The sequence below is a fragment of the Ursus maritimus genome, unplaced genomic scaffold, assembly GCF_017311325.1.
Source record: "Ursus maritimus isolate PB19 unplaced genomic scaffold, ASM1731132v1 scaffold_7, whole genome shotgun sequence".
NCBI lineage: Eukaryota > Metazoa > Chordata > Mammalia > Carnivora > Ursidae > Ursus > Ursus maritimus.
The window spans coordinates 16281064-16303338 of NW_024426885.1; the positions used below are offsets into that span (position 1 = coordinate 16281064).

At 38.0% G+C, this 22275-nt stretch overlaps 1 protein-coding gene across 1 annotated transcript in view; it reads right to left on the reverse strand.

The window, feature by feature from the left end:
• TDRD1 (tudor domain containing 1) overlaps positions 1 to 22275 on the reverse strand; it is a 37341-nt gene that overhangs the window by 2929 nt on the left and 12137 nt on the right. The window contains exons 6-21 of the mRNA XM_040624319.1: positions 22020 to 22083; positions 20988 to 21092; positions 20586 to 20768; positions 19945 to 20088; positions 19235 to 19406; positions 18103 to 18189; positions 16399 to 16566; positions 16165 to 16272; positions 15122 to 15292; positions 13330 to 13572; positions 12781 to 12918; positions 7524 to 7634; positions 6604 to 6774; positions 4636 to 4911; positions 3768 to 3887; positions 2337 to 2453 (exon numbers count right to left, since the gene is read on the reverse strand). Coding sequence (XP_040480253.1) covers positions 2337 to 2453; positions 3768 to 3887; positions 4636 to 4911; positions 6604 to 6774; positions 7524 to 7634; positions 12781 to 12918; positions 13330 to 13572; positions 15122 to 15292; positions 16165 to 16272; positions 16399 to 16566; positions 18103 to 18189; positions 19235 to 19406; positions 19945 to 20088; positions 20586 to 20768; positions 20988 to 21092; positions 22020 to 22083 — 2378 coding nt within the window. The remainder of the gene's footprint in view (positions 1 to 2336; positions 2454 to 3767; positions 3888 to 4635; positions 4912 to 6603; positions 6775 to 7523; positions 7635 to 12780; positions 12919 to 13329; positions 13573 to 15121; positions 15293 to 16164; positions 16273 to 16398; positions 16567 to 18102; positions 18190 to 19234; positions 19407 to 19944; positions 20089 to 20585; positions 20769 to 20987; positions 21093 to 22019; positions 22084 to 22275) is intronic.

Here is a 22275-nt window from a genome sequence, read left to right on the forward strand (position 1 = left end):
CAACTTCTAAGTGCCCCCTCAGAAGTGAACAGCACGGGATCACCAGACACTTGAAGAAAATTTCCAACATGACAGAGAAGACCAAAACAAACAGGAACTCAAAGAAACAGGGAGAAGACAGCGACAATTAGAAGAATGATATCAACATCCCCGAATTGCCGTCCCTCCTTGAAATAAGAGCAAGTCAGTATTAAAGACACAGACTTGAGAAGACAAAAAAGCTATTGAAACTAAAGATGTGGTATCAGAAGTGAAACACTCAATAAACTGGAAGATAAAACTGAGGAACTCTCTTGAAAAAATAAGCACAAAAGGTGAAAGAGAAAAGAGGAAACTTAGCAGAAGAGTTTCAAGTCCAACATTAGAATATTTGGAGTTCCTGGGACACCTGGGTGGCTCAGTCAGTCAAGCATCCGACTCTTGATTTTTAACTCAGGTCATGATCTCAGTGTCTTGAGATCAAGCCCAGTGTGGGACTTCATGCTCAGTGGGGAGTCTGCGTGAGATTTTCTCTCACTCTTTCCTCTGCCCCTCCCCGTTGTGCTCTCTCCAAAATAAATAAATCTTAAAAAAAAAAAAAAAGAATATCTGGAGTTTCTAACAGAACAGAAAATGAAAGGGAATAAAAAAAATTCAGAAAACTTTCTCAAAACTGAAGCTCATCAATTCCTAGACTTAAGGGCTCACCCACTAGAAGTGCCCAACGCAATGGTGAAGACTAATACCAGGTCACATCGTGAATTTCAAAACATGGAATGAAGGGATTACTAAAAGTTCCAGAAAGGGGAAAAAATACGTACAAAGTTTGGAAAGTCTAAATGACCTCTCTTTTGACCAGCAACATCAACAGCTTTAAAAAACAATAAAAGCGGGGCACCTGGCTGGCTCGTTGGTAGAGTTTGAGATCCTGATCTTGCGGTTGTGACTTCGAACCCCATGCTAGGTACAGAGATTCCCTTAATAAAAAATTTTAAAAAAAAAAAGCAATGCCTTTAAAATTTTAAGGCAAAGATGATTTCCAATCTAGAATTCTGTATCGAGGCTACCTCTCAATTAACTACGAGGGTAGAATAAAGACGTTTTTCAAACATGGGAAAACATGGAGAGAGAACAGAAAATTTATCTTACACACATCTTTTCTCAGTTTCTGGAGGATGGGATCTACCCAAATATTGGAATAAATCCAAAGTAAGGATTTCAGAAAACAAGGTGAGATGAGGGAGGAAGAAACAGAAAACATGGTGGGATGGGAGAGAAATCTGTGAAATCCAAGGGAGTGGTGTGGAAACCACCCCAGACATGGTGTGGCTCACGTCTGGAGGACAAGCAGGCTAGCTAGGATGTCAGAGGCTGCAAGTGCTGGCAACGTAATAAAAGCTGATAAAGTACAGGAGGTTTCACTAGGAGACTCTGCACCAATGCAGAGAACTGAGATAATCAGTGAAAGTATACAGAAGAGTACTAACAACAACAACAAAGGCAAAAGAGATATGTAACCATGTATCTCCTATGTCATAGTGCACCACGTGGCTAGGCTGTCAACAGTGTTCATGCAATTCCAATAAATAAAGAATACTTATCTAACCAAAAATTGTGACATATTTCTATCAGGAAGAAAGGGAGGGAAAGTGTAGATCCACTTATCATACAAAAGAAAAACTAAACATAATACATTTAACTGTAAATCTAAATTTAAATTAAAAATTTTTTTAAATGAACTCTATGTGGACAACAGACTGAAAGCATTTCAAATCCGTTGCTAGCAAGAGGAAGATGAAATTGGCCCACTCACAAACTTTTGGCACATATGGACATTTCTTTAAGATGCCTACGGAGTGATATGCTTCTGGAACTTACAAAACAACTTATATCCTTTGACTCAGCAATTCCCCAAATTTCTGCCCAAGAATATTCACTCACTAAAGAAATTTGTTAACATGAAACATTAAACAACAGGACTATGGTTAAGTGTACCTGGTTCAACAAGTCTGACTTTTTGAAGCATTTATTCCTTTTTTAGTACATTCATAAAGTTCTATAAATTATTTGCAACTCCTCCATATATAAATATGTTATTGGTCCACCACATACAGGAGAGTTATCTAGAGCTGATTATCTCAAAGTACTGACAAGCTTGTAGATAACTACCTATATCATTACCTAAATATAATCTATGGTTACAGAACAGAAAAGCTGGATGACCCCAGCATATGAATTAAACCTACAACCACCTTGTTTTTAACAAAACAAAATGCGCACCTAACAAAATACACAGGATTTCATGTAAAAGAGAACAAAAAATTTCCCCTTTAATGTTTTATTTAAAAGGACCTTACTTGTATATTTGGCACAGCACGCATCTCCAATTCTGGGTCTATAAGACACTCGGCTTTTCTGACTATTGCAATATTCTAACAATTCAGCTGTCAATACACACAATCTTTCCTGATCTTCTGAAACATAAAAAAAGCAATCTTTTGTGAAGAAGTTTTCAATGCTACTGGTTAGACAGTATACAAAAACAGTGTCAAATCAAATCACTCAAAAAAACCCAATTACATTTATATTTTAAGAATACATAGGGGCGCCTGGGTGGCACAACGGTTAAGCGTCTGCCTTCGGCTCAGGGCGTGATCCTGGCGTTGTGGGATCGAGCCCCACATCAGGCACCTCCAATGGGAGCCTGCTTCTTCCTCTCCCACTCCCCTGCTTGTGTTCCCTCTCTCGCTGGCTGTCTCTATCTCTGTCGAATAAATAAAATCTTAAAAAAAAAAAAAAAAGAATACATAAAACCACTCGGGGTTACCTTGTACAAAAGGGATCTAATGCTGGGAGGGAGTAAGAAGGAAGCCTCTGGAAAGCTAATTTCTAGATCAGGGTGGTTATACTAGTGCGTTCACACCACAGAAACTTATAAAGTCATACTTTCACAATTTTTCAGTATCCTTTTCAGGAAGTGTGTTACAGTTAATGAGATAAAACAAAGTACTTCCAATTCATCAGGATTCAATAATCCTAAGTCCCTGCTTTCCACTACACTGATCAAAGATGATGATTTAATTTTTAATTTCTTACTGGAGATAGATTTAAGAGCACTTGGTATCACCACAATTTGTGGTTTAACAATTTGAAACAAAGGTTCATTTTCTCAGCCTTCAAGTACCTGCAATTATTTTGAATAGCCATCACCAACTTGCACTAACACTCTGACACTACAAAGGATAAACTCAAATATATTGAAGCGATTTCTTAATTATAAACTTCCATGAAACAACAGAACATTCATATGCTACTTTTCTTCAGGTTTAGGTGGAGTATAAAACATTTCTCTAAGTTTCTAAGCTATAGTAACAGTGATTATAGACTAATTTATAAAGTACTCTTTCAATATACCAAATTTTCTTAAAAGGTCATAGATGGTTAGCTTTGTAAATGCATTTCAATATAGATGTATCTATTTTTTGTGATAGTATCTATTTTTAAACAAGAAATTATACAGCAATTAAGGACACTATTTTCTTATAAAAAGCCGTAAACTGGGTTGGATAGGTGCTAAATGCAGGGCATTTTCCCTTCATGTTCACATATGTGTTTGCATAACTAAATATGCCTGTAGTGTTATGATGGCCAATTCTTCCTTAAAACACTGAATAAAACAAAAATCACCAGCCTCCCCTCTCTCTCATTTCCTCAAGAGTTCAGATAAGCAGTTTCATCATACAGTTAAAAGGATGAGCATAAATAGGTCTCAAATTTTGGTTTCTTACCTGGCATCTCATTTGGTAGAGCATAAAACAAGAGCGGGTTTACGATTTCTAATATGGTTGCTTGTACAGTTTTATTAACTGGCAATTCTATCGTCCTCCATGGCTCCGCTGAAGAGATGGCTGAAAACATACAAAACAGACCTTGTATAAAACAGATCAAGTTGTTATTCTCTTCCAGTTATAAACTCAATTTATTCATCAACTGAATCAACATTCACAAATCCCTAAAATGAAAATCTGTATTTTCACAAAACAATCTATTCACGGATTCTATGAGTGTTACAAAAAAGTCCAATCTAGAATGAGAATCTTTGACCTACTGCACTCCTGTATTATTTCTGTAATATATTTTCATTTCCATAATATATTTAATGTAAATCTTATAACTGATTCATACTTTAGGGGATACATAACTGTATGATGCAAAACTACCTGATCAATAACTACGATGAAAATGAGTACAGTGTTTAATAAAACCATGTTTCAATATATACTATTTTTATTTTTTTTAAAAGATTTATTTATGAGAGAGTGAGTGAGTGCATGAGCCGTTGAGGAGGGAAGGCGCAGATGAGGAGATGGAGAGCGAGAATCTGAAGCAGGCTCCACGTTGAGCTGGGAGCACAAAGCTGGGCTCAATCTCACCACCCTGAGGTCTCTCACCACCTGAGCTGAAACCAAGAGTCAACCAACTGCTCCCTCCGAGGCACCCCAATAAATACTAATTGTAGTAACCTATTATTAACCTATTTCCACGAAGCATGTATTCCTACAGAAAACTGCATCATTTGACTAGAAAAATTTTTACAGCCCATAAAAGCAAAAGATAACAAATTTAAATAACAAATCAATGGCTTAAACATGTTACCTTGAAGCCCCAGGACATCAACTTGAAGATCACGTCTACTAACAGGTCTATTACTTGTCAAGTCTTTACGTGGCGAACTACTTTTTAAAACCAGATGTTCATCAATCAGAACATCACTAATTATTCTGGGGTAAGAAGTGGAGAGATCAGTGAGCTCGATTCCCACTCCCTGTCCAGTGATTTCAACCACTCGGGCTTGGAGTTTTATCCCTGCAACGCACATCTGAAATCTTGCTATGGCTTCTTCAGTCCAGTGTTTGTTTCTAGGCTGTATATCTGGCAAATAAGAATAGCATTAAAAAGAATTCTGTGCCCGAGCTGCATTTTTGCTTCAATAGTGTCTGGGACTAATCCTTGTCAAGTGTTCCATTTGGGTCAGCGATTTGGAGTATCTTTTTTAATGTTCAATTACATCTCTACATCTCCCATGCCTAAGTTACAGATAACACATTTGTAAACATACTACTTGGGGTTTTAGGGGACTCAGAAATTTTCCTTATTTTCCACTAATATACCTTTACCTGGCATTTTTCCAATAAGCAAAAACAGGGTTAGAAGCCACCACTGTGTTCTGTTACACATACAATGATGAGTTACTAATTATGCTGCTAGAAGATCTCAACCATACATTTTCACTTCTGTGGACAGTTTCCTAATGGTGATTTCAGAATGTTAAAACTACTTAACGAAAAATTATTTTTCTGATAATTTTGGCTTATACTCTTATTTTTAGAACAGTAATCCTCAAATTTGAGTGTGCATCTGAATTACCTAGAGGGCTCGTTAAAACAGATTTCAGGGTCCCATCCTAGAATTTCCAATTTAGTAGACCTTGGTGGAGAACTGAAAATCTGCAGTTTGAATAAGTTCTCAAGTTGATGCTGCTTGTCCGGGGGCCACATTTTAAGAAGCACGGACATAAAACATGGTAATTAAAAATAATCTGAAACAGACTTAGTGTAGTAAGTAGAAATAAAACATGCAAAAGGAAAAATAAAGAGCATCTATGCTGCCAGACATGAGCACTATTAACATTCTGGTACCCAACCTTCCACAATTTTCATGCGCATGTGTAAAGACTTGCTTGCACAGACATACTCATTTCTTTCATAAAGAAACCTTTGCAACAATAATAGGTCTTATGGATATAATGCCAGGTAGTGTTAAGTGCTTTATATTTTTCATCTCTTTTATACTTAATGACTCCTTGAGGAAGATACTATTATTTTCCAGATGAGGAATCAGAAGCACCAGAGGGTTTGAATCATTTGCCTAAGATTCTCACAGCCGGTGAGTTGGTTCCAGAGCCTGTCCTTCTAATCACAATGCCGTCCTGTATCTCTTCTATAACTAGCATGCTTCATGTACCTCATGAACAATTCTTCATATTAATAACCCATGGTTAACATCATTTTAATGACTGTGTGGTAAGAGGAAACACTTAAATCTAACTTTGCATGTCAGAAAAATTCTGTTTCTGAGCATTAATCCTCACAACAACCAACTGAAATAGGTACTACTACTGTCAATTATCCGTATCATCATTTAACCACACCCCTGTAATCGGCTATTTAGGTGGTTTTGCTATTATTAACAGCAGTATAATGAATTTCCTTGTAGGTAAACTGCGAAATTCCAAGATCATTTCTTTGGAATAAATTATTACAAGTGAAAATGCTGAGACAAAAGGTAGGAATATTTGAAGATCCTAAGAAATCCTGCAAAATGCCTTCAAAAGAACACATCGCTTTTCACTCCCATCTCAAACACAGAAAAGCAGCTGCTTCCCTACTTTAACATCAACACTGAACATTTCGGCCAGTATCTTCAAAAGTACGTTTCTAAATTCTATAATATGAAGCAAGATCTTCTAATTCACATGTTAAAATTATAAACGTTAATATTTAAAAGTACATATACCCTAAGTATTAGAAGATAGTTGAGAAAGTTTCTTATTCTGCACCATACCTACTAACCAGCACCGTATTCCTTGAAATGGAAGTTTTAAAAATTTGGATGGGATCATTTGGAGTTCATCCGCAGTAACTTCTTCCATGTTCCCATAATCCACAAAATGGACTTTAATGTTTCCATCCGGTAAGATTTCCTTGACTAAAGCACGATACCAATTACCATCACCTATATTTAACACAAAGTATATAACATGGGACATTATTTCCATTAACATTTGAAATTTTTGTCTTCAAAAGAAAAAAAAATCCTTTGTCTAAAGTAACTAAATTTGCTCTTTCTCCAGATGATGCCTTCAATTTTTCATTCAGAAATCCCCAGAATTCTCAAAATCCATTTTTTAGAATACATCCAAAATTTTTATAGCACCACACTTTAACATCAGAGGTAAATTGAAGATTTCATTCATCACCTATCCAATAAACGGAATGTGAAAGTGAAGGGAAGACTTCATAACCTTGAACATATCTGCCAATCTGGAAAGCTTACGATACTCTCGTAACTAAGAACAAACTGTTTTACTTGTCATTAGTAAAATAACATAAAAAGCAAATAGAAAAACTCATGCAATGAAATTAAGGTGTTTCATTAAATATACTTTCAAACTAAACACGCACAGGGTGACCAGAAGAAACAATGAACCTGCAGTGAACAGGTTTCTCGGTATCTAATTTAATATCAGAAATTCTGGAAAGAAAAGCATTTAACAAAGTTTAACAAAGTTGAGCTAAGAAAGTTTCATTTGGAGGTTCCTTGCTACCAAGAGAAGATAAAACATGATACTTTAAGCATTCATTTAGTCTTGTGAGGAACATTTGCTTAAACCTCAGGAAGAAAATGCACACTCAATAAGGACTGAACATCAGGAAACAAAAGTCTCTATCAATGAAGTCAAGAGTCTATCAACTGCAACTTACCTGCAAAAAAAGCACAACACGGACACCCTATTTCTGCCCTAAAATCACTGGGCACCTTCTGCTGGCAATATTCCGCTAATGACTTGTTCAAATCATTGAGTTTCTTTAAAGCTGAAAACAATACATACAGTATTCAATATTTAAAAAGCATGCAGAATACAGATTTTCCTCTGAAGTTGGGAAATGTTTTGATCATACAATCTCAGGTACATTCCCAAGCAACTATTAAGTACACACTAGATGCTTTTCTCTTTTATTAAAAAGTTAATTGGGAAAATAGTCATTATTAGTTAATGCTCTTGGTAACCCCCTACTACGGCATTGTCATCAGCATACCAGAGCATGAGCTTTGCATAGGGATAAGGACACTGTGTACAAACCTGTACAGAAGTGACCTACAAGCTGGCCTGGAGGAGGACACATAAGCACTACGAGGATGCACAGAAGTCTGTTGAGGAAACAGAGAGGTGAGCTGTGCGTGCTAAAGCTTGCATCGAGAAAGAGGACAAAGAGGGGGTAACTGCAGAAGGAAGAAATGGCTCTGAGGCAAAGTACAGAATTAAGCAGCCAAAACTTATTTGGCAGGAGCAGTCTGGCAACGCAGGGAAGGTGAACCACTGAAGAATACACCAGCCACGTGCTGAGAAAGATACAAACCACAGAGAGCTTTAAAATGCTGAGAGGCGCCTGGGTGGCTCAGTCAGTTAAGTGTCCAACTCTTGATTTCAGCTCCAGTCATGACCTCAGGGTCCTGAGATGGAGCCCTGCTTCTGGCTCCCCACTCAGCGGGGAGTCTGCTTCTCTCCCTCTTCTCCTCCATCTGCATCCCCCACCCTCCTTGCCCCAGCATGCTCTTTCTCAAAATAAATAAATCTTATTAAAAAAAAAGAAGAAGAAGAAGAAGAAGAAAAGACTATGCAAACTTATTAGTCCAAGACACAGTAGAAAATAAAAGTGCAAAAATCATTTACAGTATTTCACCATTTATGCCTACACAAACAGGGATACATACATACAAGCATATGCATAGAAAAGATATCATTATTTATTCTGAAAAGATTTAGAAAATTGAGAGGGACTGGGAAATTTACTTCCCACTATACTTTTTTTTTTAATTTTTTTTATTACATTATGTTAGTCACCATACAGTACATCCCTGGTTTCCGATGTAAAGTTCGATGATTCATTAGTTGCGTGTAACACCCAGTGCACCATGCAATACATGCCCTCCTTACTACCCATCACCAGTCTATCCCATTCCCCCACCCCCCTCCCCTCTGAAGCCCTCAGTCTGTTTCTCAGAGTCCATAGTCTCCCATGCTTCATTCCCCATTCTGATTACCCCCCTTTCTTTATCCCTTTCTTCTCCTACCAATCCTCCTAGTTCTTATGTTCCATAGATGAGAGAAACCATATGATAATTGTCTTTCTCTGCTTGACTTATTTCACTTAGCATTATCTCCTCCAGTGCCGTCCATGTTGCAGAAAATGTTGAGAACTCATTCTGATAGCTGAGTAATATTCCATTGTATATATGGACCACAGCTTCTTAATCCAGTCATCTGTTGAAGGGCATCTCGGTTCCTTCCACGATTTAGCTATTGTGGATAACGCTGTTATGAACACTGGGGTGCATATGGCCCTTCTCTTCACTACGTCTGTATCTTTGGGGTAGATACCCAGTAGTGCAATGGCTGGGTCATAGGGTAGCTCAATTTTTAACTTTTTAAGGGACCTCCACACTGTTTTCCAGAGTGGCTGCACCAACCTGCATTCCCACCAACAATGTAGGAGGGATCCCCTTTCTCCACATCCTCTCCAGCAATTGCTGTTTCCTGCCTTGTCAATTTTTGCCATTCTAACTGGCGTAAGGTGGTATCTCTGTGGTTTTGATTTGAATTTCCCTGATGGCTAATGATTTTGAACATTTTTTCATATGTCTGTTAGCCATTTGTATGTCCTCATTGGAAAAGTGTCTGTTCATATCTTCTGCCCATTTTATGATGTTTGTTTCTTGCGTATTGAGTTTGAGAAGTTCTTTGTGGATCTTGGATACCAGTCTTTTATCTGTAGCATCATTTGCAAATATATTCTCCCATTGTGTGGGCTGCCTCTTAGTTTTTTTGATTGTTTCCTGGGCTGTGCAGAAGCTTTTTATTTTGAGGAAGTCCCACCAAAATTAGAGCAGAAATCAACGAATTAGAAACCAGGGGTACAGTAGAGCAGATCAACAGAGCTAGAAGCTGGTTCTTTGAGAGAATTAATAACAATGAATGAAAAAGGAGAGGTCACGACGAACACCATTGAAATTGGAAGGATTATTAGAAATTTTTATCAACAGCTATATGCCAATAAACTAAGCAATCTGGAAGAGATGGAATCCTTCCTGGAAACCCATAAACTACCAAGATTGAAACCGGAAGAAATTGATTCCTTAAACAGGCCAATTAATTATGAAGAAATTGAGTCAGTGATAAACAACCTTCCAAAAAACAAAACTCCAGGCCCGGACGGTTTTCCTGGGGAATTCTACCAAACATTCAAAGAAGAAATAATACCTATTCTCCTAAAGCTATTTCAAAAAATAGAAACAGAAGGAAAGCTACCAAACTCATTCTATGAGGCCAATATTACCTTGATCCCCAAACCAGGCAAAGACCCCATCAAAAAGGAGAATTACAGACCGATTTCCCTAATGAATATGGACGCCAAAATCCTCAACAAGATACTTGCTAATAGAATCCAACAGTACATTAAAAGGATTATCCATCACGATCAAGTGGGATTCATACCTGGGATGCAAGCGTGGTTCAATATTCGCAAATCAATCAGCGTGATACATCATATCAACAAGAAAAGACTCAGGAACCATATGATCCTCTCAATCGATGCCGAAAAAGCATTTGACAAAATACAGCATCCTTTCCTGATTAAAACCCTTCAGAGTGTAGGAATAGAAGGTACATTTCTCAATCTCATAAAAGCCATCTATGAAAAGCCTACTGCAAATATTATTCTCAATGGGGAAAAGCTGGAAGCCTTTCCCTTAAGATCAGGAACACGACAAGGATGCCCACTCTCGCCACTATTATTCAACATAGTACTAGAAGTCCTTGCAACAGCAATCAGACGACAAAAAGGGATAAAAGGTATCCAAATCGGCAAAGAAGTCAAAATGTCTCTCTTCGCAGATGACATGATACTCTATATGGAAAACCCAAAAGAAGCCACTCCCAAACTATTAGAAGTTATAGAGCAATTCAGTAACGTGGCGGGATACAAAATCAATGCTCAGAAATCAGTTGCATTTCTATACACGAATAACGAGACCGAAGAAAGAGAAATTAGGGAATCCATCCCATTTACAATAGCACCAAAAACCATACGTTACCTTGGAATTAACTTAACCAGAGACGTAAAGGACCTATATTCTAGAAACTATAAATCACTCTTGAAAGACATTGAGGAAGACATAAAAAGATGGAAAAATATTCCATGCTCATGGATCGGAAGAATTAACATAGTTAAAATGTCCATGCTACCCAGAGCAATCTACACTTTCAATGCTATCCCGATCAAAATACCGAGGACATTTTCAAGGAACTGGACAAATAGTCAAATTTGTGTGGAACCGGAAAAGGCCCCGAATCTCCAAGGAACTGTTGAAAAGGAAAAACAAAGCTGGGGGCATCACAATGCCAGATTTCGAGCTGTACTACAAAGCTGTGATCACAAAGACAGCATGGTATTGACACAAAAACAGACACATAGACCAATGGAACAGAATAGAGAACCCAGAAATGGACCCTCGGCTCTTTGGGCAACTAATCTTTGATAAAGCAGGAAAAAACATCCAGTGGAAAAAAGACAGTCTCTTCAATAAATGGTGCTGGGAAAATTGGACAGCTACATGCAAAAGAATGAAACTTGACCACTCTGTCACACCATACACAAAAATAAACTCCAAATGGATGAAAGACCTCGATGTGAGACAGGAATCCATCAAAATCCTGGAGGACAACATAGGCAACAACCTCTACGACATCGGCCAAAGCAACCTTTTTCATGACACTTCTCCAAAGGCAAGAGAAACAAAAGATATACATTCTTTTTAACTTTGGGATTTTGTACCATATGCTTGTATAATCACCTATGAAAACAGAAACTGACATGAAAAATTTTTAACTTTACGCTATATGAAACAGTGGTCTATCTACCAGATGATTCTGAAAGGAGGGATGACCAATTTCACGAACTGGGAGCTAGACAGGGACTTAGGCACCTAGTTTAATGTCCTCATTTGATAGAGAAGAAACAAGATTTAAAAATGTTAAAATTAAAGATGCTCACCACAACAGCTCAAATGAAAAAGAAGATAAATACAAGTGTGAGGATGTGGAGAGACTAAAACTCTCAAACTGACAGCTGTCAAAATCACTTTGAAAACTTCTGGGCATTCATTGATCAAAGCTGAAAATATAAATACCCTTTAGGATATGGTCAATAATTTCATTCCTGGGTATATATTCAAAAGAAACACATTTATCCATGTGTATTAAATTTGTATGGAAATGTTCATACCAATATCACTTTATAGCTCAGAGCTAGAAACAACCCATGTGCCCAAGGTTATAAAGAAATAAATTTGCAGTATATTCACACAGTGGAACACAAGCTACTGTTGCATATAAAAATGAAGAACTGATCTCACAAACTATGTAAAAAAAGGTGGCGAGACACATAAGAGTATATACTGTATGATTACATTTACATAAAGTTCAAAACCAGGAAAACTATGTTATTGGAAGGCAGGATAGTATTTACTTTTTATAGAGAGAAGGGGTAGTAATCAAAGGAGACATGGAGGAAACTTCTGGGTTACTGGTTATGCTTCATTTCTTGACCTAGATGTTGGTCAGTGTTTGGACTCTGTGATAATGTGTTATGCTGCACTATTCATGCATTTACATATATGCATGTTATGCCTTAATAAAATCAACTATTTAATTTTCCAAAATGAATTTAGAAGACATTCTATGAAATCAAAACTGGTTTAAATATAAAGAGATTTTTAAAAATAGAAATGGCTTAAAATGAAATAAAAGGCAATTAAGTATAATCAAATCCTTTTTCCAAGTAGAAATACTCACTTGGCCCTTCTTGGAAAGACAGTACTTCTATTATTCAGTAAACTCCTCTTCAGTTATTACCACACCAATGTATTTGTAAGAGAAATAAATGAGAAGAGTCCACTTACCATCCTCTTGAAGCACATGGCAATAAAATTCTCCAGGACTGTACATCGTACAGACCACAGCATCTACTGTTTGGTCAACAGCAAGTTCAACCCATGTCCACTCCAGTGGATTTAGTTTTGCTTCTATACTAAAGGGAACTGTGGGGGGGAAAAAAAAACAAAAAACAACAACAAAAAACTTTTGCAAAACAACTGGTTAAAGTGGAGATGGGAGGTAAGGCGGGTTGAGGAATCTGCTTTTGAAGAACTGAATTTCCAGGGACTTTTAGTGACTTTACAGGAAAGTTAACTGGTATTACAATTAGCCACAACTACCTCGCTGAATTTCAAATTCACATTTCTGATTGATCCTTCAGCTGCCAGTGACCTACAGGTTTTGTTTTTGTTTTTTTCCAGTTTTCCAACACACTCATAGTGTATTTAAATAAATGCTTGATTAAAAAAGACAGAAGACACAGCACCCATTCTTTTTGGGAGCACGAGAACCCACACGTACGCAAAGTCATCTGGATTCCAGCACAGACATTATCGAGCAGACTTCTTACTTACCGCTGGCATCTTTCACGACCCTGGGTTTCTCTGCCGGCACCCCGGTCTCCTGGAGGGCAAAGCCCGCGTCTCTGAGCACCTGAGCAATGCTGAGGTGAGGCGTCACAGATGCATCTATGAGCTCCACCAGGGAGCTGTTTTCCAGCTTGTCTGCCACTTTCACCGTGATCATTTTGTTCTGCACAATTTTTTTCATCAGACAAATAGCTTCTGGAGTCCAAATTCCTAATGATGGCTTTACTCCTATCAAAGAATTTTTAAAAGAAGACTAAAATACTTCTTAAAATAAGTATTAAGAAATTCCTAATTTCCACAAAGTTAAAGAACCTGACAAACACCAGACAAAAAGTCCCACCTGAGCAGAAGGATTTTCTAATCATTAAAACGAAGGCAAAATTACAGAAAAAACCTATAGAAAACTGCTCTACTTCTATGCAAACAAACCATAATTCCATTAATATGAAAAGTCTAGAAAAACAAATCTGGAAGACAGATTAGTGATTGCCTGGGGAGCTAGATTAACTACTGATGAGCACAAGAAACCTCATCAGGGTGACGTCTATACAGCTCAGTAAATTTACTAAAAATCACTGAATTGTATACCTAAGACTGAGAATTTAATGATATGTAACTTATATCTCAGTAAGTTAAGAAAGTCATAAACAAAAGTATCAAACAAACCAGGAGGAGATACTGGTCCCTTACAATGACCTGAAAAATGCCTGCAGCAGTTAAACTGCAAAGGCACTTGGAGATCAACACCCTGAGGTTATGCACCTGGTCTCTTCATAAGATCAGAGCGAGTAACTTATGAAAAAAATGCTCAGGCTCATGGTAATAAAGTAATCGAAATGATTGAGTTTTAACTTCTCGAAACTGGCCAACATGAGATAATACAGAGATATCTATTTGGTTTACCAACGTGTGCAGGAATGGGCTCCCCCTCGATCTTTCTGGTAGGTGTTTAAACTAGTTCTACTCTTTCTGGTGAATAATCATAACATATATCACAAACATGAAAAGAAACATGCCCACAGACACCTTCAGTTCACCTGAGGAATTCTGTAGTACAACTGTATTTTGCAGCCTATCCTAAGGAAATATCTTGGATAGGTGGCAAAATATAGTTAAAAGAACACTGCTATGGGGCGCCTGGGTGGCTCAGTGGGTTAAATGTCTGCCTTCGGCTCATGCCCTGGGATAGGTCCCACATCGGGCTCTCTGCTCAGTGGGGAGTCTGCTACTCCCTCTGCCCCTCCCCCCGTTTCTGCTCTGAAATAAAATCTTTATTTAAAAAAAACCAAAAAACAAAAAAAAACACTGCTAGTAGCAAAAACTTGGAAATATCCTTCTGGTAATTGGATAGTTCAATAATGGAATATGTGAATGAAGGTTATAGAGGCCAATTTATTAACATGGAAAGAAGCCCTGGCTCCTGGTGGGATAAATTTTATATGCAGTAATTTCTAAGCATATGTTCAAACATACTGTTTTTACACAAGCAGGTTTTACCCTACTTTGTGTAATGAATCGGCTTCTATGATATTAATAATGCAGACTATAAATAGCAAAAAAATAATACCCAATTTCATAATGACAGGCACATTAAATTTTATTTTGTTAGAGATAGCAAAGTAGTCCTGTGATTTGAAATGTTCTATTAAGGATTATTTTTGCATTAAGAGAAGTTATATCTAAACACATTATCTTCCGGGTAGTTTAATTAATTTCAATTCTAATGCTCTTTAGGTTTTAGTATTTTAAGAATACAGGGACCACAAAAATTTCATACCTGCCAGCACACACTTTATAGCTTGCATTGGCAATTCCAGCAACTTCGGAGTTATGGGACAAAGTCTCGTCAAACTAAGGATTTCAAAGTTTCCATAATCTACATATCCGACCAGCACAGACTGTTCAGAGGCATAAGCTAAAATGGAGGCACGGTACCACTGATCATCCTCTGAAAGAAGGAGAGACTCTGTCTCAAATGATTTTCCAGTGCAGATACAAACAAAACTTTTCCCTCCCAGATTCAGAGATGGTCATCTATAGGTTTTACTTTAATAGAATATCGAGCCTTATTGAACAATGTACACTTAGTCACCATTACCACTTCTGCTGCTCAGAAGCCTTCCACTCCTAAAATCTCACCTTTATGCATGCATACCTTACTATACCACTCATGCCCTAGGTGGTTATGACTTACAACATGCTTGGTCTCCCCCGCAGACAGTTAACTCATTAGGACAGAGAACATGTCTGAGTCTTGCGAATGAATCCACAACGATGCCCTGATCAATACAGGAACAATTTGCTAAGCATCAAGCAGGGCTAATTTTAGAATACCTGGCCATACGAGTCAACCAGACTCCACCGACCAAGCACTCCATTTACTGGAGGCCCACTTGCATCAACCCTTCTGTGAGGCCTCTGGACTTGTTTCCCTTCAGCAGGGAAGAACTGAAGCCAGTTACCACAGCTGTGCCGTGACGGCTCCGTGCTTCCAGGCCCTTTTGCTATTCCCAAGAAAACTGGTGAAGACATGATTCTGGAAGAGTCCACATTCACATCCTGATGTAAATAAAATTACCTGCACCAGTCCCCAAAACTAAAGGCTGATAAAACAACAGAAACATCCTTTGCCAACTCCTCTAGCATTCACAGGCCTTCTTCCCCTGCACGCTTGGATTCAGTTCAACTGCACATATTTAAATGATTGGTGTGCTTTACCACTCTGACTTCAAATGCAGCCATCCAATGCAAACTGAGGATTGTTTCATTTATTTTTACTTCATTATAAGTAAAAAAAATTCAGTAATACTCTTCCCTTACCTGAGAATTGCGCACAACAGATATCACCAATGGTTGGATAAAAATCTGAGCGTGGAGGCACTTGACCACAGTACTCGCTAAGGGATGCCTGGAGTTCAGCGAGCTTATCTGTAGATACAGATCACATCTTAAACACAAGAAATACAAATCTACACATTATCTTCTTTCTCACATGTTGAGTCTCTTGAAGTACACAGGTTATACTGACAGCACAAATCAAGAAAATTTACTTACGTCCGCTTTGCAGCTGCTGACAAAAGAAGTCTTCTGGAGTCTGAATGTGGGCCACCACACCACAAAACTCATCTCCTACATTCAAGGTTAACACTTTCGGGATTAGATCACTCCTATCCACAACAACTTTGCTTTCGGCGGTCATTTTTCCAGTATCCTCAAGATCATCTTGACAAAAAAACAGAAAAACCAAGGCATTTTGGTTTCATTAATCTAATTTTTGCAGCTTTTCAGGCCCCGTATCACGCTCCTTCAACACCTCTAGGCCTTAACACATACTCTTCCTCCCAGAACACACTCCCAATCCCCCAGCAACCTGGTTATTTCTTGCTCAGTGTGGTGTCACCTTGAAAAGACTTCTATCGTAATCCAGGTTAGGTGCCCATCCAGGTGCTCCCACTGCAGTCTGCATGCACTTGCTCTCTCCTACCATTTTATCATCTCTTCGCTATGGGTCTGCACTGACCACAGTCCCTCAGGGAAGAAAATACTGCCCAGAAGATTTTTGTTCCTTCCACTAGATACCTTTGCAACATTTGTTATGACCGATGACCTCCTGCTCCAAGCATTCTCCCTCCTGTTGCTCTGGCAATTTGTCTGCATTCTCTATCCACCTCTCCCGTCATGGCTTCTCATTCGTTGTTGTAGGCCCCAGGTTTATCTCCCCCCCTTTTGTTTCCCTCACTCCACACTCACCCTAAGACACCACCACCATTTATGGTTTCAACCATGTCCACTATTAGACCAGTAAGTGTTTGGTTTTCTCCTCTAGATGGCAAAGAATTACTAAAAATGTTTTGTCAGAGCTGTCATGCCAAGATCTGTGTTTTGGGGATAATCATGTATGCAGTACGATAAGAATACAGACAGCAGACAAAAGGTAAAGTCAGAAGGTTGTTGCAATTATCCACAACTGGTAAGGATTTCTGAACTAGAAAAATAGTAAGAAAAAAAAGGATTTTAAAAAAGAAAAAAAAGTCGTATATAAAGGATATTCAGGAAGAAGAACCAATAAACACTGTTATACCCGTTTATTATTGCTGGAAAACCTAAGTAAGGAGGAAAATTTAAACTAAGGAAATGTTAGCTAAAAACCCTTCAACTCCTTATTCCTTATGTTCTACATATAAGTGAAGAGCATGGGGACATTAGGAGAAGGAAGGGAAAAATGAAGGGGGGAATCAGAGGGGGAGACGAACCATGAGACACTATGGACTCTGGGAAACAAACTGAGGGTTTCAGAGGGGAGGGGGGTGGGGGAATGGGCTAGCCCAATGATGGGTATTGAGGAGGGCACGTATTGCACGGAGCACTGGGTGTTATACGCAAACAATGGAGCATGGAACACTGCATCAAAAACTAATGGAGTACCGTATGGTGACTAACATAACATAATTTTAAAAAAACTCTTCAACTCAAAGTGTCATGATATTTAACACTTCAGAGATTTCTGATAATTATGTCAAGGATTAATATGGAAGACAGACAGGGAAGGAAAACAGGCAGGGAGGACTAAGATTAGACACAACATACTACTAAATGAAAATGTATCTTTCTTATATAAAGTTCAAAGAATGGTTATCATTTCCATTAAATCTGACAGTGTGACAGCTCTGCCTTTTTTTGTTCAGTAGAGAAGATAGTTCTTCAGTTCCTGGAGTCACTGTACTGTTTATACTGTTCGATACTAACCTGTATACTCACTTGGATCTGCACTTTGCTTCTTAGAATTTTGTCCCTTGGGTTTCAAGCCATATCCCATTTCTATGAGCACATCATCTAAGAGTTTTCCTAAAAATGATTAAGAAAACGTATCCCCCTTGAGATATTATACCAAGTATTAGAAGAAAGGCATAAACACGAAACAAATGAATCACAATCATGTGATCTAGAGATTATGGCTATTAATACACTGGCCTATTTCTTACCAGTTCAGTTTCTGTGTGCCAAATACAGTTTACAAATGCTCAGCCTTAAAAACTGAGGCAAAATTCCCATTGTCAGGTGGCAGTAAATTTTACAAAAATACTTCACCTCAAAATTCTGGATAACATGAAAGATTTAGTTGCCACCTGACCAGCATACTTAGTATGGACACCATGTATGAGAAAAAATAAATTTAGCGTTAAACTAAGACTACTTTTTCTCAAACATAACATGTGGCTGAAACAAGGGGTAGCCAGCATGACATAAACTTCAAGTTCCTTGAAATACCATCCAGAAGCCTGAGTCATAATACAAAACATATAAAGAAAGAAAATAGATTTTATACCTAATTTCACAAAAGATTTAACTGAATTTTCTAGCAAGTCACCAACTGATGCCAGGTCTCTCAAAGTAAAAGAGTGATACCTTGGAAACTGAGATGCAGTATAAGCACTCAGTCACTTTTCAAACACACAGGATTCCAAGGTGTTTCCATCTCCACACTTAAATACTAGGCACTTACAGTCTCAATACCAACCAAACACAGTTCTGTGAAAATTCTTCTAGGAAAAAGCACTCATGGTGAAAGCATGGACAAATTCATAAGGGAATTCTTGAATTTTTCTCCACAAATGAGTAGACATCAGGAACAGCAATCATAATGGCCATATCAACAGGCTAACACAGTCATCCCCACACTAAGTCTGCATCTAGGCTCTGAAGCTGCCAGCTCCATGAGCCTACGCTGGGTCTCTGACCGACTGACTGCCATATTTTCCTCATACCCTGAAGGACTTCTGAGCAGAGCTTACTTGGCCTCACTCCATGTTTCTGTTTCTTCTCTGCATAACAGGTGAAGACTAAATGACACAGCCGTGCTCCATCTACAAAAGACAGATTTAGATCTTACCTGAACTTGACAGCATAACATCCACAGCGAAGGTAACCACATCTTCTTTTAGGGTGTCCACGATCGTTATAGAGCAGTACTGCTCCATTAACAGTGATTTAATAGTCTTGACACATTCGTTGCTCCAATTCCCCTCTGCTGGGATAACATTGGCCACAAAGCACTTTATGGCCTGAAAGATTTTATGTGAGTTACTAAAAAAATAGTATTTGAAAATGACTTTAATTAATAACATGAAGATTTTTTGAATACATTTCACACTGAAAATTTATCAGAAATCTTCAAGAACTAACCAAATAAACAATTTTATGTGTAATTATTTGTCTCTTGTGCTTTTCCTTTTGGGATTTGAAGCTTGAGAAATTCATGAAAGGATAATTATCCTACAAATACATATAAATTCAGACTGCTTCCAGAAAATGTAATAAACATAAAAATGATTGTTTTAAAAGAACAGATGGATAAGATGTCCCTAAAAATGCTAGTTTCTCATCTAAGGAAGTACTTAACTAAGGCTTCTTAAATGGATCCAAGAAAGCCAGTGAGCATTTACATACATTTAGTAAAAGATGAAAAATATACCAATGGGTACTTTTTTTTTTTTATAATAACCATCACAGAATAGAGCAAGCAAATACTGTGCCCAACAAAATATTAAAAACAGCTCTTTGGGGACACTATTAGGAATTTAAAAAGTAAAAAAGACTCACACATGGAGGAAATAAGTCGATATTTCTATTTAGTTGGTGAATTCTGTTTACTGGAATTATTTCTTCATTTCCGTAATCGATATATAAGACTTGTGCTTTCTTCTGAAGCATATCAATATCTTGTATTATTACTCTGTTCCAGGTCTGAAAGTGGAATATAATGGTGTTTTGCTTCAAAACCGTATTTCACAATCTTAGGCTTAAAAACTCTCAGCCAGTCTACACAACATGCAAAGGAAGGGCTACAGCTCTGTCCTGAGGCACTCAATTAACAAGTTAATTTTCTAAGAATCTGGCTAAGAAATCCCTACATTTGTCTATGTAGGAGACTTTAATATGCACAACTATTCCCGGGTTACTCTAGCCCAGGAGGCACTGTGACACACTAATGCCTCAGCTACAAAAATAAACACAAGCTCCCGGACTTGCCATCACTGCAACCGGCAGCAGAGGAGCCTATGAACAGAGCTGGAAGGGGTCACCCAACAGACCCACAAAACTGACTGAGAACGAGAAAGGGGAATGTGACCACAGCCTCTTGTTAAGCCAGCAAATGCATTATTAAAAGCCCTGGTGTCGAGTTTATACGACCAAAGTAAACTAAAACATTGTATTAAATAATGCATTTCATCAAAGGTTACCTGATCAACAGTGTACTTGGCAACACAAACTTCCCCCTTCACAGGAAGGTAATCCTCTTCCTGAGCTGTATTTGCATACGTTTCCTTTAAACTCGCAGAGAGTAGGTTCATGTATTCTAAAACTTCTGAAGAATATAACTGCACATAAAAGTCACTTGGGTGTTTGAATTCAGTAACTGTACCCTTTCAAAAGACAGAAAAGGTGCAATAATTCACTGAGAACACAAGCAAATGTGAATTTCTTAAAGCTTTCTAACAAGATTTTTTAAAAAGGTATTGTAAGACAATTTTTGCAATCAATTTCATTACATTTTGAGCTATCATATATGCTCAAACTAAAAACAGGAAACAAGGAATAAAAAATCTATTCTTTGGATCTCTATGAAATTAAACAACAAATACCTTTATTTCCATGGTCTTCCTGAGTTGTAGACTTCTCAAGTCAGAAAACATTATTTTATCAGCACAAATGGCTATTTCTTTAGTAACTCCATGAGGATAGTCACTCTGGGTTTAAAAAACACAAAACACATGAGTGAGTTACTTACACAAGCACATGTCTCAGCGATACTATGGCCACCATTTGCTGGAATTGAGGCCAGAACAGCCCCCGAGGCTTGAATAAGAGCAGAGAAACAGCATATACCTTCAAGAGCCAATAAAACCCACTGTCCATAGGCATGTACACAGCAGTGGGATCACTCAAGAACCAGGCCATAATGGTGGTGATAATGTTGAGTTTATAAACTAAAAACGGGTGGTTAGTGTTTTAAGTCTGCACTTGTTAACATTTTATAGGAATGAATATTTGAGGAAGTCAGAATTTTTTTTTTTTTTTAAAGTAGAAGCTAGGACCGGCTAGAGAAGCCTAAAAATTATAGATGAGCTGAGCACTACTGATATTTTTCAGATTATGAATGATTTAGCCCATATAGTTACCTAAATGGAAGAGGGGTGTCACAGAAAAAACTTCTCCATCGATACTAGGGCCCTATTAGAATGCAGTACACAAAGCCTGACCACGTGTGCACGCAGGGACTACAGAGCGGGGCTCTGTCTCAGGAGTCCACGTGATTTTACAGAGACACCGGCACTGCAAGTGCTTTTGGGAAAAGTGCTGGGCACACATAACGCTCAAAAATCCCCAGCAGTCCCCAATCGATCATTTAGGTGTACAGATTTATTCAACAGGAAACTTTTGTTTTTAAACAAACACTGGTGGCAGGGGCGCCTGGCTGGCTCAGTCAGAGGAGCCTGCGACTCGATCTCAGATCTCGTGAGTTCAAGCGTCCCACGTTGGGGGTGGAGATCACTTGAGTAAACACCGGTGAAATGCAGGAATAAGTAACAAGTCTTTTATTTCGCGTAAGTCCTCTTAGTTCAATAAAAGGAACTTATTCAAAATTTACTCTAAAAGCGAAAAGTACATCATACCTCATTTTTCACTTCCATGTTCTTTGTTTCAAAAGGTGATTTACTATCTTCTCGTTTGTGGAAACTGAAATAAAGCAGCTGATTGTAATACTTATAGTACATAGCCAAGTAAGAGTAGGGGCCATAATGATGTTAAATTCTTAATTATCAATTATCTCCAGAAGGAGAAAAACAGCTTCCTTCGGAGACTATCACAGTACTAACAAAGTAAATAGTCCAGGCTGGCTATGCAACGGTCTACATTGTGTGCAGGCTT